Genomic DNA, 16,988 nt, shown 5'->3' on the forward strand with positions numbered 1-16,988 from the left:
TGAATGGTAAATCTGTCAATACATACTTGCAAAAGTTGTTTTTGAGAAATAAAAGGAAATATTAAAGTTAGGAAAAAGAGATATTTTGAACCAAAGTTCAAACTCCTGTGTCATCATGAGTCAGTCCATCTGTGTGTACATGAGCATGACACTGGAACTTGCGAAATGATGTTGACAGAGTCTTAACTCTTGACCTTTCTAGAAGCCAGAAATGAAAGGAAAAGTTCTACTTGGACTTAATTAAAGAAAAGCATTTACAGCTGCTTTAACGGAGAACTATACAGAGTGAGTCGTTAGGGACTAAAAGATTTAGACACAAGAATGTCAGCGCAGTGTTTTTTTCTATGATTGACTTATCTTTGTGACAAACTCCATCCATTTGGTGGTGGATCGAACTAAAGTTAAGAACAGCAGGTGAATGCCAACACTAATCAGTTCATGGAGTCAAACAGTGTAATGCCCACTGCTGAATGTGTGTACTGTATAATGTTTCTTCCAGATGTAGTGATCCCAGAGAGCCCTGAGGCCTATGTTAAACTAACAGAACAAACACTGAGGTCCTCCACTGGTAGGCAACAGCAGACCCCAGCATGCCACAAGTGTTTGGGGCCAGAAATAACAGATGCTCACTTATACCACACTTATAGACTAGGCTTGGTCTTTGATTTGTGTTTATTTCCTCTCTTATCTACATGTTGGGCACACACTGTAACCAATGGCAGCACTTTCTAACCCTGGGGGATAGGGTCAATTCCATTTTCATCTCTCCAATTTAGTGGTTCTGCTTTCGTCTCCAATTGAGCAGAACTGAAATGGAATTCAGCCTAACCCTTCTTTCTAACTGGCTTTCTTACTTTTGTTTGACTTGCAGTGTGCTGTGTAGCTAACCTCTTTGGATTTTTTTGATGTGCATGTTGTTTTATTGTCACGGTGATCAAGTCTGAACTTCTCGCTAAAGCGATTGCAGATTTGTTTAAAGTAAAATTTTGATAGGCTCCGTTCACACAGAGGCACATTGCTTTGAATGCTGTACACCTGATACAAGCAGGACACGGCACCAATGCGATGAGGCACTTTTTTTTTTGCCACAGAACAGGAGAAGAAAAGTTCAACTTTTTTAGGAAATGCAGCATCAATCACTTGTAAACTGCAATGAGTGACAAGTGGTTGGGATAACCAATCTGCATTCCTGCTTACTACCTTCAAATCATTTTTCTTTGCTTTCTCTGTCTGAACGGGGTCTTTACCTCTTCTGGGGTTGTTAAGCATATTTCACATTACCATTATTATTGAATATTTAATCATGTGCTGCAAAGATGACCAGTTGATGTTGTGTCAACAGGGGAGGTTCCCTCTACAGACTCACATGTTCACCCTCTGGACGTCAGCCGTTTCCACCTGCAGCAGACAGATAGCAGCCGCAGCCGCACTCCCACAAGCACAGAGCTGGATGCTTCATACATGGGATACGTATGTGTCACTTTTACAGTTAGATGGGATGTACAGGCACAATTACCACGGCATCATTTGTTTTGCACTGAACTGTAAATAAAATCATAATTAATTCTGCTTTGTGTATTTATATTAGATTAGATTAGATTAGATTAGATTCAATTTATGCAGTTTAACAACCAACACATTGGTATAAGACCTTAAAACAGTGTTAAAAAAGTGTTTACTTTATGTTTTTAAATAATGTCCAGCCATATTTTGTTAGCTTACCACCAGCCACCATTATTACTTTCACCTTCAGTACTGTTCTTACTTTTTGTACTTAGAAATATTAAATAAAATCAGCTTACACTGCTTTTACTATGTAAAATAAAACCTGTAACCTAACACATGCATTCTGTAGATGCGGCTGCTGGGTGAGTGCCGTGGCAGCATTGACACAGTGAAGAGGATGGGCTTTGAGCTCAAGGAGGAAGAAGACACAGTGTCTGGACTGGCAGATCCCAGTAGCTCAGAATCCCAGACATCAGGTAACACTACACCACACCCGATCCTACATCCATACATTTAGATTAATGTATATGAAAGGAAAAGGTTGAAAGGTAAATGTTATATCCAGTGGGATGAAAGAATTTGTATCATGACCTACTTGTCTTTTACACCAACTCACTTGCACTCTGCACCCCAGGAGTGATTGAACGCTGGGAGCTCCTGCAGGCTCAGGACCTCAGCAAAGAGATGCGCACAAAGCAGAGCCAACAGCAGTGGCAGCAGCTGAACTCTGACCTGAACAAAGTTTGGACTTGGCTGGGAGAGACGGAGGATGAGCTGGAGCAGCAGCGGAGGCTGGACCTCAGCACAGACATCCAGACGATTGAGCTGCGCATCAAAAAGCTCAAGGTATTGCTGTTTTTCTCTTACTACTAATACAATTTCTTTTCTATGTTTATCATTTTCTATCTGCTCCTCAACTGACTACCTCACAGTCTGCAAATGAATAAGGATTCAACATACATGATCCTTTCACTCATCTTCACTTGCTTACACAAACCAAGCACATATATCAGACTGCGTTCATTAATTGTAAAATGTAAATGTTTGTCTCCAGGAGCTGCAGAAGGCGTACGAGAAGCGCAAGGCTATTGTGCTTTCCATCAACCTGTGCAGTACTGAGTTTGTGCAGACAGACACAGAGGAGTCCCGAGAGCTACAGGCCAAACTGAAAGACATGAACAACCACTGGGACAAACTGGGCAGCTCACTGGAGGAGTGGAGGTCTTCATTACAGGAAGCCCTCATGCAATGTCAAGTAAGTAGCCCGTCGTTATCTTAAAACGGGAACCATGATGGGCAAGTTCAGATGTCTTGTTTGGACAAATCTGTAATTATAAAATTCCATATACATATACAATAGTTGGAATCTCTACATTCCTCATGTACATCTGATCAATAGGACTTCCATGAGATGAGCCACGGTCTGCTGCTCTGGTTGGAAAACATCGACCGCAGGAGGAATGAGGTGGTTCCCATCGACCCCATCCAGGACAGTGACACTCTCCATGAGCATCATAAAACACTTACGGTACAAAACTATTACGTTATCATTTATAAGTTAAATAAGTTAAACACTATAAATATAAGGCAAAAAATTTACATCCTGATTAAACAATATGGATCAAAATACACTGACACTTATTTTAAATGCAAGCTATATTTGTATTGCTTCTATTGTTATTGAATCTACATTTTAAATTTATAATTCCCATTGTTCAGCAAATCCGCCAGGAGCTGCTGGACTCCCAGCTTAAAGTCGCCTCACTACAAGACATGTCCCTCCAGTTGCTGGTCAACTCTCAGGGCAGCGACTGCCTGGAGGCTAAGGAGAAGGTTCATGTTATTGGGAACCGCCTTAAACTGCTGCTAAAAGAAGTAACCAGAGACCTCAGAGAGTTAGCCAAGATTCTGGACATCACAAGCAGCCAACAGGTAGATCTTCACTTATTATATAAATGCCCATGTTACCTGTATGAATGTAAGACTTGTGTAGTTTTAGTTGAGCAATAAAGTAGTGTACATGAAAAACTAAATACTTGCGTTGATTAAAAATGACCAAGTGAGATTTTACAGGGTTTAAATCGACACTCAATGGGCTTTTATTTGCCCACCACTTCCTGAAATCTAAGGTATCTCTCACTGTCTCGCTTTCTCTATCTCTCTCTGTAAACGTTTCCTTTGACAGGATCTGTCTTCTTGGTCTTCTGCTGATGATCTGGACACATCCGGATCCCTCAGTCCTGTGTCAGGACGGAGCACGCCAAGTCGCCGACGATCGGTAACGTTCACACCTACCTGTACATGCTGCTCTATGAGAAGCCAGGTGTTTGGTAACCCCTTTGAGACAGTGCATATAGTAACTTGTGCCCCGAATGCCCCATCGAAGTCCAGATTCACCCCCGTCATCCCAAGATCTCTCCTCACACTTTTCTACACCTCCACAACCTTAACACTCACCCCCTCTGAATTCTGAACTTCTCCCAGCCTATTACTCACTTTTGCATGTTTTCTATTCCCAGAGCAAATCCTGCTAGAAAAGTGGGGAATCCTTTTTTCTAACTTTTTTTATTTCTTCCTTCCTCTTCTTGGTAGACTTTTTCAGTTCTTACTTTTCACCTCCAGTATTTCCTTACTGAAATATTCTATCCTACAAATCTCTCCTTCCAATACACTTTCCTCTAATTTCCTCTCACTCTAGTTTTTATCCTTGTAGTGTTATTCTTAGGAATACTGGCTGGAAGGAAACTGCTAAAATTACAAAAGAAGTATAGAAAGTGTGATTTTATGATGTAGTAAGCATGATATCTTACTTGTTTTATATTGTAAGCTACAAGAATGAGACAGCACTAGTTTTACAGTTATTATTTATCTAAAGATCAGTCCAAATAAGCATGTCGCTGCTTATACTATGTGTATGTTACTAAATATCACTGTTACCAAAGAGAATCATGCATCACATTGCATAATTTGTAGCTTCCTATTTGCAGTCACTTTGTTGCACTCACAAGCCAAAGCACTTCAAAGTAGTTGTGCACTTTGAAAAGCCAGATTCCTTATTATCACGGGTTACAAAATCTATCACCTTCACATATGATTTTGTTGCTGCCCTTCTTTCATTTTGGGATTTCTTTTCATCGGTAGCTTTGTCTTGATTTGCCTGGACTGAAACATACTTTCTTTCTTTTACCCCCCCTCCCCCTGTTCATTGCAAACAGCAACGGGGCAAATGTAGTCTGTCACAGCCTGGACCCTCTGTGAGCAGTCCACACCACAGGTACCTTTCTGTTGGTTTCTAGCACACCCAGAAGATAATGGAACTCATCAGCCCATGATGCATTTGGAGGCTGATTCATGATTTCTAATCCTCCCCAAGTCTTTAACAACAGCTGAGTTTTGAAAAGCTAAAAAAATTTTTATTAAATTTCAGTTTTTAATGTACATGCCAGATTAGCAGCTCATGATAGTGAATTCCATCATCTTCTGTAAGTCTAGACACTCTGTGTAGGCTAGGTGATGAGGTGAGTGGCAGCCCACACATCCTTGATACGAGTTTGACAAGGAATGGTGCAAGGCCTCTTCTCCGCCGATGTCCTCGGCTGCTTAATGTCGCTAACCAGAGGGCATTTCTTACGTATAACACAAATATTTTTCTACGTCTAACTCTCCCCTGCTATTACTGAGCACACACACTCCTTTTTCTCTCAAATTGCCGAGCCAGTAAATGTCTGCAATGAACAATGCAAAGGCTGAAAGTTTCTCTCTCTCTCTCACTCTCTCGCTCACTATCTCTCGTGTGTGACATTTCTTCTTCTTCTTCTTCTGCTGCTGCTGCTGCTATCTCACTGACTATCCACCATCTCCCCCCACCCTTCAGTCTGTCATCTGTGAGTCTTGCCTCTCAGGTCTCCATTTTGTGAAGTGGTACAGGGGCACTTTTAGTCACCACATAAGACAACCTGAGTGTAAAGTGTCCATCACTAATGTCCATTCATTCCTGGAGTCACAGATCATCATAATTAAACATGTTTTTAGAGTACTGCAGGCCTTTTTTTCTCCTAGTTAAAAGAAATAAATGATTGTTTTTGACAGTAAGTAAAATTCTCTTCAATAATTCCCTTTAACTGATCGTGTCTTCTAATCTTTGAGGCTATCTGAGGGTGATGGTGACAATAAATGATGATACAATTAAATAACTAGAATGAAACGTATTTGTTTTCTTGCTGAGAGTTTAGAGCTGGAAGCAGGGGGAAACGGCTAGCTTAGACTTTATGCTAAGCTAGGCTAGCCATCTCCTGTCTCTGACTTCATATTTAATGCACAGATGATCAGAGTGGTGTCGATCTTCTCATCTAACTCTCAGCAAGAAAGCTAATCAACATATTTCCCAAAGTATTCCTTTTGAAACAGCTTAGCTAAACTACCTTATCAAAGAAGCTGTTTCTAATGGCTGTGCTCTTCTCGCCTCGGCATGCTTTGCATTTTTCAACAGGACACACACTTTCAAAGAGTCCTTTTTAAAATAAATCTAAATATCAGCTGATACTTGCAGCATGCCCTTTGTCTTTAATCCTAACACCCTTTGCAAAAGAATGCAAGCTCACGTGATAAATGTATTTGTTGAGTGCAGAATTGTGTGTATGCCTTGACAACTGTTTTGTGACTGTCTTTGTAAATGTGCTTATTCACCCAGTCTCAGTCAGCATGTAGATCACAATGTCAAACATTGTTCCAACATAGCTTTGAACCATGTTGGCAGCGTCTTTCAATGCGGTGCTTACATTAAAGCACTGCCATGCAGTTCCTCTGTTGCTGAACTGAGATCTTATTTGGATTGAAAATTGGTAGAAAAAAGCCGAACAATAAAGTGCATGGAGAGAGGGAGATTAGATTATGATGTAGTTTGACGTTTATTGAATCAGACTAATTTGATATGTTAGTTATCTTTCCTGAGTGTATTTTTGTGAACACGCTGGCACATTTAAGGTTGCTATTGTAATGTAATTAGACAGTTCTTAAAGTAGGGATTCAGATGAGAAAGCAGATAGCAGGATTTTATATGCAATCCATGTGAGTAACTAAACCTGAGTCTGTGCTGCGTTGTGGATGCGTGTGTGTGAGCAGGCCACGCAGCGACGCTGGATCCGCTTCCTTCCCTTCTGACCGGGAGACATCAGCGGTTCGTAGGTCGTCATTTCTGCGGCGCATCCTCTGGGTCGCGTTGCCTTTCCAGCTCTTCCTGCTCCTGTTAGTGGTCCTTGCCTTCCTGCTGCCATTGTCCGAGGAGGACTACTGCGCTCAGTCCAACAACTTTGCCCATTCCTTCTACCCGATGCTCAGCTACACGAACGGACCACCTCCAGTGTAGGCTGGCTGTCAGGGCGTTTTCATCTCAGTGTTCTTGCATCAGTATGACCTGAACAGGACTCACAGGGATATCCTCTAAACGGTCGATCACGTTGGGAGCAAAAAACTAATCTTGGTCATCCATTTGTATTGCAGAAAAACAGTTGTCATCTACAGTTAATATCTTTGTGTGTAGCGCATAGGATCAAGCATCTCACTATGATACTCTGTGTAATGCTGTGTCGATTAAGGAGCAGCTTTGGTGAAGAAACAGTTTTTTGCACAGTGGACATTGCCGTATGAGTGAACTGTTCAGCCAGTGGCGTGTACAAGATGTATTTCTCTGAAGGAAACCGTCAGTGGATAGCACCAAAGTTAAATGCTGAAGTATAACCATGTGAATTTGCTTGCAACTCGAAAGTTTGTAAAGAAAAAAGAAAAAAAAAACATTTAATATATCTTACATTGCAATTATTTTTTTACTTGTATTTTGGCATGCAGTTCTAATTTTTTGCTTTTATTTACCTACATCCCTCATTGTATCTGTGGTTAGACAGTCCATTTTTAACTTGAATTACACTGATTCATGTAAAATTCAGTTAAGCCAAGACGTGTTTTCATATCAAAGTCAGACACAATTCAACATCAGTCATCCATGGTCTTTATACATTTTACAATTTTATTTTTTAAAAATCTGAAATAAGACTTTAAGATTGAGAATTATGACATATAGAAACTATTGTATATTTTGTATGACTGTCAGTTCAGTATCAAATGTATAACAGTCCAGGATTATTTAACGTGTATATAATGGTAAAACATTAATATGAGAAATGTATGTATATGCGACCATCAAAAACAATGAATGCCAAATCCTCATTTTGATATTTGTCTTTTTATTTGATTCTTTTATTTGATTTTTACATTTCTAATATTTGTTCATTGAATCATATTTGAGCTTTTCCTGAAAACACAAATAGGAAAGCATGTTCTTAAAGATCAGTTCATACTGTATAAGGTCTATTTTAAAACAATAATACCTTTACACCTTAAGTGCAGTTTGGCATAAGTATAATGTATAAATCTAGGTTTCTTAAAGGGGAACTGCATCTTCTGGACATGCAGACCTAGAAACATCCAAGGAGGAGCTGTGAGGAAGATCCTGGATTTGGGGGAGATAAGGCCTCTGGTGAGTAGGACAATGCCAGGGCATATTCACATGGTGATGAAGGTGGTGATGGTGATGATGAGGGTGAAGAAGGGTCTCTAGTAATTTGATTATTTCATAATTTGGGAGAGGCAGCGCCGTGGCATCCAAACCAAGCATCTGGGAAACAACCATCCGGAAATCGACTAACTGAACAATGGACAGAAAAAAGAATATAGTTGAATTTAACACTTTAAAACTGTTAACACTCTAAAACATTCTTTATTATCACTGATAACTAATATTTAATTACTTCAATATAGTATATTTAGAGTAGGAAAAGATTGTTTTTAAAGAATGGAAAGAGCCAACTGATGACGTAAAGGACATGGAAATATCAATTATACATTATATGTGAAGATAACAGTATTTGCTTTATATTTAAAGGGTCTTTAATAGCAACAGATCATGGTGAATAAATGGTAAATAGACTTTTCTCCCCTTTCAAATGGATCTAACATTGCAGAACAACACTTTTCATGTTCATCACACCCTTACTTCTCTCTCCCTCTCAGACAGCTGAGCCAGGCTCTGTCTGAGGGTGATGAGTCGCTGCTGCTCCTCTCTGGTCTTCGTCTCTTGGCTCTGTAGGTCTGAGCTCACTGAGCTCAGTTTCTTCTCCACCTTGGCTTTCCCCTCCACCAGCTGATCCAGCCTCTTTTTCTGCTCCTGCATGGTCTGACTCTGTTGCATGACTTTACACTTGGCATGTCAGACAGAAGTGTTTAGTGAAACAACCGTTATTCGATGACTTTATCAAGGAGATGATGTTTGTTTGTGTTTCTCACATACTCAGATACTTAAAATATATATGGTTGATTTCAGAACCAACTTGCTTACATAATTGGTGCACAGTTAAATATTATCCCCTATTTCCAGCTACCCATACCTAAATATTAATGTAAATACACTAAACATCATGAGGTAAAAATGCCTCTGGATCGACTTTGGGTCTGAACCCTTGTCCCCTCTACCTTGAGCTCATTAGTGTGGGAGAGCTGGGCCTTGAGCTCAGTGTTGGACAGCTTGGTGGCCTTCAGCTCGCCCTGGAGACGCTCTATTTTTTTCTGCAGCTTCCTGGCCTCCAGATGAGCATCATCTCGTTCCACAGCCAACGCTGACTGACACCTCTTCTCCTCCTCCAGCTCTGACACCTTCTTCCGCAGAAGCTGAATGTGTAATGATTTACTCTCTAGTTGGTCCTTCTGTAATTTTAACTGGGAAAAGGACGTTTTTGATTACAGGTGCATCACTGGTCATGCAACACAATACCTGTTTTGTTTATTCATACTTTTAGAGAAGGTGAACTTTTCATCACTACAGAAGTAAAAGATGATATCTATCTAATACCTTTCGCTGTAAACTGTAAGTTAGACTTTTGCTCTCCATCAGAGCATTTCCTTCTTGTTTGACAAGTTGTTCTGCACGTGACAAGATGACTTTCAGTCTCATGTCGAAGCTTAGATCCAGAGCAATACTGTCAACCATCATTGTCTCTGACAGCTGTTCCAGGAACTCCTCATACTGCGAAAACAAACGGTGAGTTGCCATGGATGTATGCCACTGGACTATATAGAAATGCATTACACATTTAATGTGCCTGTAACTGTACTTCCTTTTCGCCTGCTACTTTACTCACATGCTGTTTGCTGTGTTGAAGCCCGTCATGATGCATGTCCGCTGTCAGCAGCTCAGTCTCCAGACCTTGCAGTCTCTCCCTCAGGTCCTGAACTTGCTGCTCTGCGAGCTGCGCCCTCTGTAGTGCACTCTCCTGGAGCTCCGTCTGCTCCCTTAGCTCCTCGGAGACATGACACAGCCTGGTATCCATCTCTGACACAGTCTGCAGAACAGTCACTATCACTACGACTGCCCCCGAGCAATGTAGCAAGGATAGCAGTGTTTATTTTAGAGTAGGACATGGAAGATTTAATGCAAAGATACAGATGGAGACCAGTGGAAAGAAACTACATACATTTACTCAAGTACTGTATTTATGTAGAATTTCAAGTTACTTGTACTTCACCTGAGTATTTTAATTCCTTGCTACTTCATACTTTTTACTCCATTTATGTGACTGATGTAGTCACTGATTATTTGGCAGATGAATATTAAAAGAAAAATACAAAATAAAATATAATGTATTGTTATAAAGTAAATTAAGCCACCAACCAACTGTATACAAAATTAACTCTGCTGCAACCCGCTACAATGAAATGCTGCTTACATGTCAATAGATCAGAAATAATAATCCAATAATATATAATGTAACACTGACAGAGCACAGAAATGAGGCTATGACATTTTTTTAATCTCTTGTCCATAGGGCCAAAAACTCCAGCAACACTTGAAATGTAAAGAACAACTTTATATTGAGACCAATGCATTTGTCATTCGAGTCCCCAAGATGACACGTGTTGGTCTCATGATAGAGTTGTTATTTTTAAATGTGAGTGTAGTTTTTACCCTTTAAGACTATTTCTCTTCTATATGCCAGTAGGTCGTGTTGTGGCATTAATCCCCACTGACTCCTCACCTTATCCAGTTTCTGTAAAATATCTCTCTCGGTAGGCAGGATGACATTTTCAGACTTAACCTGCAGCAGACCTGCCAGTGTTTTAAGGAACCTCTTTAGTTTGTCTTCAGCTGCCTGAGTCTCTCCTTGGCTTGAGTGCAGCTTTCTTTCAAGCTCCTCCACCTGTTTCTCCAAACAGTTCGACTCTCGCCGAGCTGCCTCTATCACCCTCTTGCTGGCCTCCAGCCTCTCCATTAGAGTTTCTTTATCCATCTCAACACTCCTCCTTCCCACCACCAGGCCATCTAACTCCTGAAACAGACAAAACAACTGTGAAGAGCCGCACCACACATCAAATATTTAATATAAGACCATGTCCTGGCAGAAATTTCATATGTGGTTTTTAAATCGTTGAAGTGCAGAGTTCAGTCTTTAATTAAATTTGACTACTTTTAAACCAACTATTAACAAATTAATAAATAAATAAACAAATCATCTCTATTTTCCCAACACAGCTGTATTACTTGCTTTGGAAATAGCTGTGAAACAGTATTCACACCATCATGATGAGAAACAACATTTAAAAATATCAACAGAATAGTTACATTAACACAACATGAAGAATCCAAATAATTAAAACATTTGTAGATTTTTCTGTTGGTGTCTGGTCAGAGTTGTCTTAAGTGTGTACTGTACACTAACTGTACTGTGAAGTTAAGTTAGTGGTGTTTAAAAGTTGTGTAAATACCACTTTGAGTGAATCGAATGCTGCTGCACTGCTGGCAGCCTTCCTCCTCTCTCGGTCCAGCTCCGCCACCAGCCTCAGCACCGTCTCTCTGCTGGCTTTACACTCCACCTCGGAGGACTTCACACTCTCCTCCAAAACAGCATTCCTCATTTTCAACCTCTCCTTCTCATTAGACTGGTCCACCTAATAATTAACAAGCCAAATGGCATTAAAGAGTCATTACAAATTCTATAGCAAGGAAACTTTTCCATTATTTGAATGCCAAAAAAGTAAAGCCTGATTAAGAAGTTGCCAACATATGGCAACATTTAGTTCTGACTAATGTCTACCAAACAGAGGGGTAAAATGAATTTATTTAGCAAAGCATACCTCACAAGTGTTTTCCAAAACTTCCATAATTAGATGTGTTGCAGGGGAAGTGAGTATACAGTTGGTACTTGTGTTACTGTTTTAACAAGTCTCCTGGCAACACCAAACACAGGCTATACCAGGCTCCACCAGAGGGGGTGCTATAACAGAACCACTGACATCAAAAGACTTGATCAATTTTTTTTTTATAATAATAACCCAATGGAAGAGAGGTTGATGAACATGCATGTGAAGGTCAATGTGAACATTTGGTTTTGTAGCCCTGATTTTATACTTGCAGGTAACCCTTCCTACAAATCTCAATGGCCTCAACCTTAACTTTCACCATAGCTCTGTCTGAAATCGCTCTCCCTCTCACTGTTTACTGATTATTATAATTCCATGTAGGCTATATGCTCATAGCCGCACAGAAATCACAATAGAATCGTTTTAATTAAAAACAACAAAATAACTTACCTGCCAGTCAGCGTCCCGGGCTTTTTACGTACATAGCTTTATTACGTCATGTCAAACAGGAAATGAGCGGCAACAAAACTTTATTAACAAACAACAAACACGCCTCCTTTCGCTGTCGTGCACATTGACATGTAGCAAATGAAAAGTTCACTATTATACTTTAACGTACGACTTCGAGCTACCGCCGTTTTCTTTACTGGTGAAACCCTTTTAACGTCGACATGTTCTGAATCACTTCATTTTCTTTGACTGGTAAGCTAACTAACGGCTAACGGCCCCATATCTACACACTGATTTGCAGCAGCATGTTCATGTTAACCACTTCTGTTAGCTTGTACTTAAAGACAGTGCCAGGTATTCAACCGTATTTTTTTTTTCGTGTATAAATCACACTTTCTCACAGTCTGAAAGTGTATAGTCGTGTGTAAATTGTAACCAGACTACTAGTGAGGATATTGTTAGCTATTAAAGTCAAGGTCAGTCTTGCTTGTTTTGGTTCCTATTTTTCTGTTAACAGTTAAGATGTTTCAAATTGAAGATTTTAAATGTATATCCATTTGGGTCATAGCTTCAGGATGCTTTATAGAGTTCTGTAATGCTCGCAATATAAAATTAGATCATTATTTGGTACCACTTTCTGTACCATCTATCTTTCTAGTTAGCTTTTGTAGGTCATTAGAGAGATCTCTGCAATGGACTGTTTGGCCATTTATCTTGAGCACTTGAGAAATGGATTTTTTGGTTTAGTCTTGTAATCCTTTTGTAGAAAATGGTGGTCAAACAATCCATTTAAGAGGTCTCCCTATTGAATTAAAAGAGCTAGCTAGAAAGAAAAGCAGTGTCATGCTTGAGGAGAATTTTGCACAACCTGGCAACCCAAGTATTGTTCTTATTAATGACTTATACAGTATTAGTAAATGATCTGTCAACCATTTTAATGCCACTAATTAAAGAAAAGTGTTACTCATATGATGCGTATCCCGAAGAATTAACACCTGATGCTTATGTTGTAACTCACCTGTACAGCTGTGTATATGAGAAGATGCTTCTCCGGAAGTTGTGGTCCAAACTGGGAGCGCAGTGGCCTGTAGAGAGGAACCCACTCTGCATCTGTGCCTCGGCCAGTCTATCCCAGTCTATCCAACTACATAAGTATGAATCCAAACCCAGGACTCACTCAAACTTGTCTGGACCAGGGATGTCAAGGACCTGTTTGTTAAACACTCTTCACCAACAGCAGACACGTACAAGACGTGTTTTTCCAGCTTTAGGTGGATTTGAAAGTTTTAACAGCACTTTGTGTGTTGACCCTGGGATACTGAGTAAATGTGGAAGTGGACAGAATCGTTTTTATTCATCAGACCTTGTGAAGTCAATGTTAAAACCAAGTTTAAAACCAGTGACGGTGCCTGGAAAAAAAGTTCCCAAAGGACCAAGGACAAAACAACCTTCTAGAGCCAATCAACCTTCTCTGAAAGAGGACAAGGTAGATAACCAGAAAAATGACTGGTCTTTTTTAAATGTTGATACATGCTTCAATGATTAATCCAATCCTGTTTTCTCTGTAGGATATGATGCAATGTATTGCCTTTGCAACCGCAGATCAGTATCATTTGCCAACACTTTGCCATGACTTGATAACCCATGGCTTCGATGAGATAGATTTACCAAGAGGTATGAATCAAAATTACACAGATTACAACTTTTCAAGAAATTAGTTGTGATATATGTACATATATACATATACTTCTTGGAACAACATATGACAATCATATTTTAATTTCAGATGCCTCAAATGTGCTGGTGATAAGCACAGACATGGCTGCAAAACCAGATGACAACGCTCTCATGTTCTTCTTCAGGTAGAAATAACATCTTTTTCTCTTTTTGTTTTAGGCTTTGTCTTCAATGTAAATTATGCAGTGCTAAATTATTTAAAAGGATTGCATAATATACAATTCTTTTAATTTGATAGGGCTGGGTTTTGAACCTTAATATTTTTTGATTACTGACAGAAATGTGTCCCCAGGATCCAATATCAAAAACTTAAGTATCAAATATTGAAATTTGACTTACATTACTTGGTTTTTTCCATCAGATATTTACTGATCTAAATCATACATTTTTTTAAATTGAGAAAGTGTTTTATTGACGCAAAGTTGTTGTTTGACTGCTTGTTTTAAGATTAAACACTGATGTTCTGAGAAGTTTGGCATGTTTTGTTCTATGAAGAAAGGAGTTATAGAAAAACATGTTTACATTTCTCAAGTAAAGTATTGAAGATTTATTGGAAATGGTACTAAACTAAAATTGAAAAATCTGAAAAGATAGCATGCCTTGTTATAGTGTAACTTTTTTGGGCTAATCATAGACTGACTTTTCCAATCTGAAATTTCAGGGAAGGCTCAGTAGTTTTCTGGAATGTTGAGGAGAAAACGGTAAACAAAACTACATACAATTTATAAAGTGTAATATTTCATTAATTGTAAAATACTTCTTTGACCATGTACATTTTTTTTTACTATTTCCAGATGAAGAACGTGTTGAGAATATTGGAACATCATGAGATCCAGCCGTATGAAGTAGCATTAGTCCACTGGGAAAATGAAGAGATAAACTACACTGTTGGAGTGTATGTTCTGCTCCACCTTCTGTCTTGTATTTTTGTACCTCCACATTTCTTGCAGCTGTTGTAAAACAAATCATTTCTTCTTCAGAGGAAATACGAAGCTTGAGCGCGGCAACTTTATTTTGAGTGATGAGATTGAGCAACATGAAGCTGTTCTGGAGAAATTTGCATTTTCTAATGCTTTATGTTTGTCAGGTGAGAACTTGTGTTTCAACTATAAATCATAAAGGTCTGTTTAATGGTAGCACTCTACTTAGTCTGTTGTGTGAGTCTAACCTCTTGGCTTCTTTTCCAGTGAAGCTGGCGATATGGGAGGTGTCATTAGACGACTTTGTGGAGTCAATTCAATCAATTCCAGAGGTACAGTGGACACTTAACAACCAGCAGCAAGAAATTAATAATAATTGATAATCTGCCACGGTTGACTGTTTGTATGTGAGACAGACCATGCTGTTATTTTAAAACATCCGTTCTCCCCTTAATGCTAATGCCCTAATTTTGTTTTCTTTTTTTCCCTCAGACGCTGAAGTCTGGCAGAAGAGTTAAGTTGTCCTCTGCAGAGGTTATGCAGAAAATAGGAGAGCTTTTCACATTAAGGTAAATTCTGTTATGTCTAAATGGCAGCTCATTGAACCGTTCTAATTTTGGATTCAAGGTTTTTTTTGTCAGCTCAGTGGATGTTTGTGTCTTCCAAGCAGTAACAAATATGTTGACATTCATATTTACCCACAGTAGTTACTATCACTAACTACTGAAGCTAAAAGGATTTTTGTTTTAAAGTATATGCATTTGCAAGAACTATTGTTGGCCCTCTGTTTTATTCTCAGTTACTGGAATGATTTGACTTTAACTTGAGTCTCATTCATAAAGTAGGATTTTCAACATTTACATTTAAAATGTTTGTATTTACATCCTCCTTTGACAGACACTGTATAAACCTGAGGTCTGACCTGCTCCTCACACCTGATTTCTACTGGGACCGAGAAAACCTGGAAAAACTCTATGATAAGACCTGCCAGTTCCTCAGCATCAACCGCAGGGTCAATGTAATTAAACCTGACCTAACTTTATTTGACACGGTAGCTGTAATATAGAGTCCCACTCTGACACTGAAGAGGGTAAAGAGGCACCTGCTTTGTTTCTGGTGTAAGCTTGAAACATTGTCTGTGTCTTTAGGTTGTGAATGAGAAGCTGGAACATTGCACACAGTTGACAGACCTGATGAGGAGCCACCTGAGTGAGAAGCACAGCTTGAGGCTGGAGTGGATGATAGTCATCCTCATCACTATAGAGGTAAAAGAAATCTTTCATATCTGTAAGATTGAATGGTTTTTTTTTTTTTTTTTTGCTAAACTGGCTTTTGTTTTGAACTTTAATTCATCACATCAAACCGGGGATCTACACCTTCCAAGCAATATCACACTGCTGCACTTAAAAACGCTTATAACCTCTCTCATTCAAACAATGTTACATCTGTTGCTTTGTTTTTCTTGTAGGTTATGTTTGAACTTACAAAAATGATCTTCTGAACTACTCCTCCAATAGTGCACAAGTCTAAACAGGGTATGAGAAGTGACAAAGGAAGAATGCTGGACTACACAAAGGTACTCTGACAGTAATATGTGACAGTGTTTTCTAGAAGCCACTGAAATTATGAAATGGACCTAAACATTTTTATGTCTTACTGGTCATGTTGTAGAGTACATACATTTTGACAACACACAATAAATCGAAAAACAAATTAAATAAATTATTTTATTCAGTTTCTTTACTGTTTTGCTGGAGATCATGGCTTGAGGGTTTCATTATTTTATACACATTTACTGTTTATTGCATTTGTGAAAACAAAGGGCATCAGTGGGACTTCATAAACCTCTGAGATCAGCTGACCAAACAGTAATGTTTTTTGAGTTTTGTTGGCTGAATTTATGTGTTCAATCATTTTCATTTAATGTTTACATTATGTGCAAAATTCTATGTATGTTCTTCAGTATGAAAGAGACAATTTTTTAAGGGATATGAGGGCACAGACTCACCTCAGCATGTGTCATTATTCTTGTGTATAAACACTAGCAGTAGAAAAAAGAAAACAATATTCTGGAATATATCTAATTCATCGAATCCCAAACTACAACTATGATTGCTGTGTTATAGAGAATGTAATAAAACCATTATTTGTTTTAAATGTCTGCCTGTTATGTTTCAGCTTTTGCATGTA

The 16,988-nt window shown here is 39.0% G+C and overlaps 3 protein-coding genes across 3 annotated transcripts in view; 2 read left to right on the forward strand and 1 right to left on the reverse strand.

Moving 5' to 3' along the window:
* Nucleotides 1-7,734, forward strand: part of syne1b (spectrin repeat containing, nuclear envelope 1b) — a 70,255-nt gene extending 62,521 nt beyond the window's left edge. Inside the window, exons 137-146 of the mRNA XM_087177902.1 lie at nucleotides 500-568; nucleotides 1,343-1,470; nucleotides 1,856-1,982; nucleotides 2,141-2,352; nucleotides 2,561-2,761; nucleotides 2,906-3,034; nucleotides 3,226-3,438; nucleotides 3,692-3,784; nucleotides 4,722-4,780; nucleotides 6,628-7,734. Of these exons, the coding sequence (XP_087034028.1) occupies nucleotides 500-568; nucleotides 1,343-1,470; nucleotides 1,856-1,982; nucleotides 2,141-2,352; nucleotides 2,561-2,761; nucleotides 2,906-3,034; nucleotides 3,226-3,438; nucleotides 3,692-3,784; nucleotides 4,722-4,780; nucleotides 6,628-6,871 (1,475 nt within the window). The 3' untranslated portion in view covers nucleotides 6,872-7,734. The remainder of the gene's footprint in view (nucleotides 1-499; nucleotides 569-1,342; nucleotides 1,471-1,855; nucleotides 1,983-2,140; nucleotides 2,353-2,560; nucleotides 2,762-2,905; nucleotides 3,035-3,225; nucleotides 3,439-3,691; nucleotides 3,785-4,721; nucleotides 4,781-6,627) is intronic.
* ccdc170 (coiled-coil domain containing 170) lies at nucleotides 7,726-11,746 on the reverse strand. Its single transcript, XM_087177903.1, has 8 exons — nucleotides 11,686-11,746; nucleotides 11,317-11,499; nucleotides 10,590-10,880; nucleotides 9,696-9,896; nucleotides 9,407-9,580; nucleotides 9,031-9,273; nucleotides 8,555-8,758; nucleotides 7,726-8,206 (listed from the first exon to the last, which is right to left on the reverse strand). The coding sequence occupies exons 1-8, from the start codon at nucleotides 11,710-11,712 to the stop codon at nucleotides 7,943-7,945; spliced, it is 1,587 nt and encodes a 528-aa protein (XP_087034029.1). The 5' UTR covers nucleotides 11,713-11,746; the 3' UTR covers nucleotides 7,726-7,942.
* A 476-nt stretch (nucleotides 11,747-12,222) lies between these two features.
* Nucleotides 12,223-16,955, forward strand: rmnd1 (required for meiotic nuclear division 1 homolog). The gene is made up of 12 exons (XM_023421020.2): nucleotides 12,223-12,393; nucleotides 13,168-13,627; nucleotides 13,710-13,815; nucleotides 13,928-14,003; nucleotides 14,540-14,579; nucleotides 14,673-14,773; nucleotides 14,859-14,965; nucleotides 15,066-15,130; nucleotides 15,291-15,367; nucleotides 15,696-15,816; nucleotides 15,947-16,063; nucleotides 16,267-16,955. Exons 2-12 carry the CDS (start codon nucleotides 13,184-13,186, stop codon nucleotides 16,297-16,299), a joined length of 1,287 nt encoding a protein of 428 aa, XP_023276788.1. The 5' UTR covers nucleotides 12,223-12,393; nucleotides 13,168-13,183; the 3' UTR covers nucleotides 16,300-16,955.
* The last annotated feature ends 33 nt before the right edge of the window (nucleotides 16,956-16,988 follow it).

The sequence above is a fragment of the Seriola lalandi genome, unplaced genomic scaffold (genome assembly GCF_002814215.2).
Source record: "Seriola lalandi dorsalis isolate HSWRI2012SDOR001 ecotype SW California unplaced genomic scaffold, Sedor1 jcf7180002054660, whole genome shotgun sequence".
In the NCBI taxonomy this organism is placed as follows: Eukaryota; Metazoa; Chordata; class Actinopteri; order Carangiformes; family Carangidae; genus Seriola; species Seriola lalandi.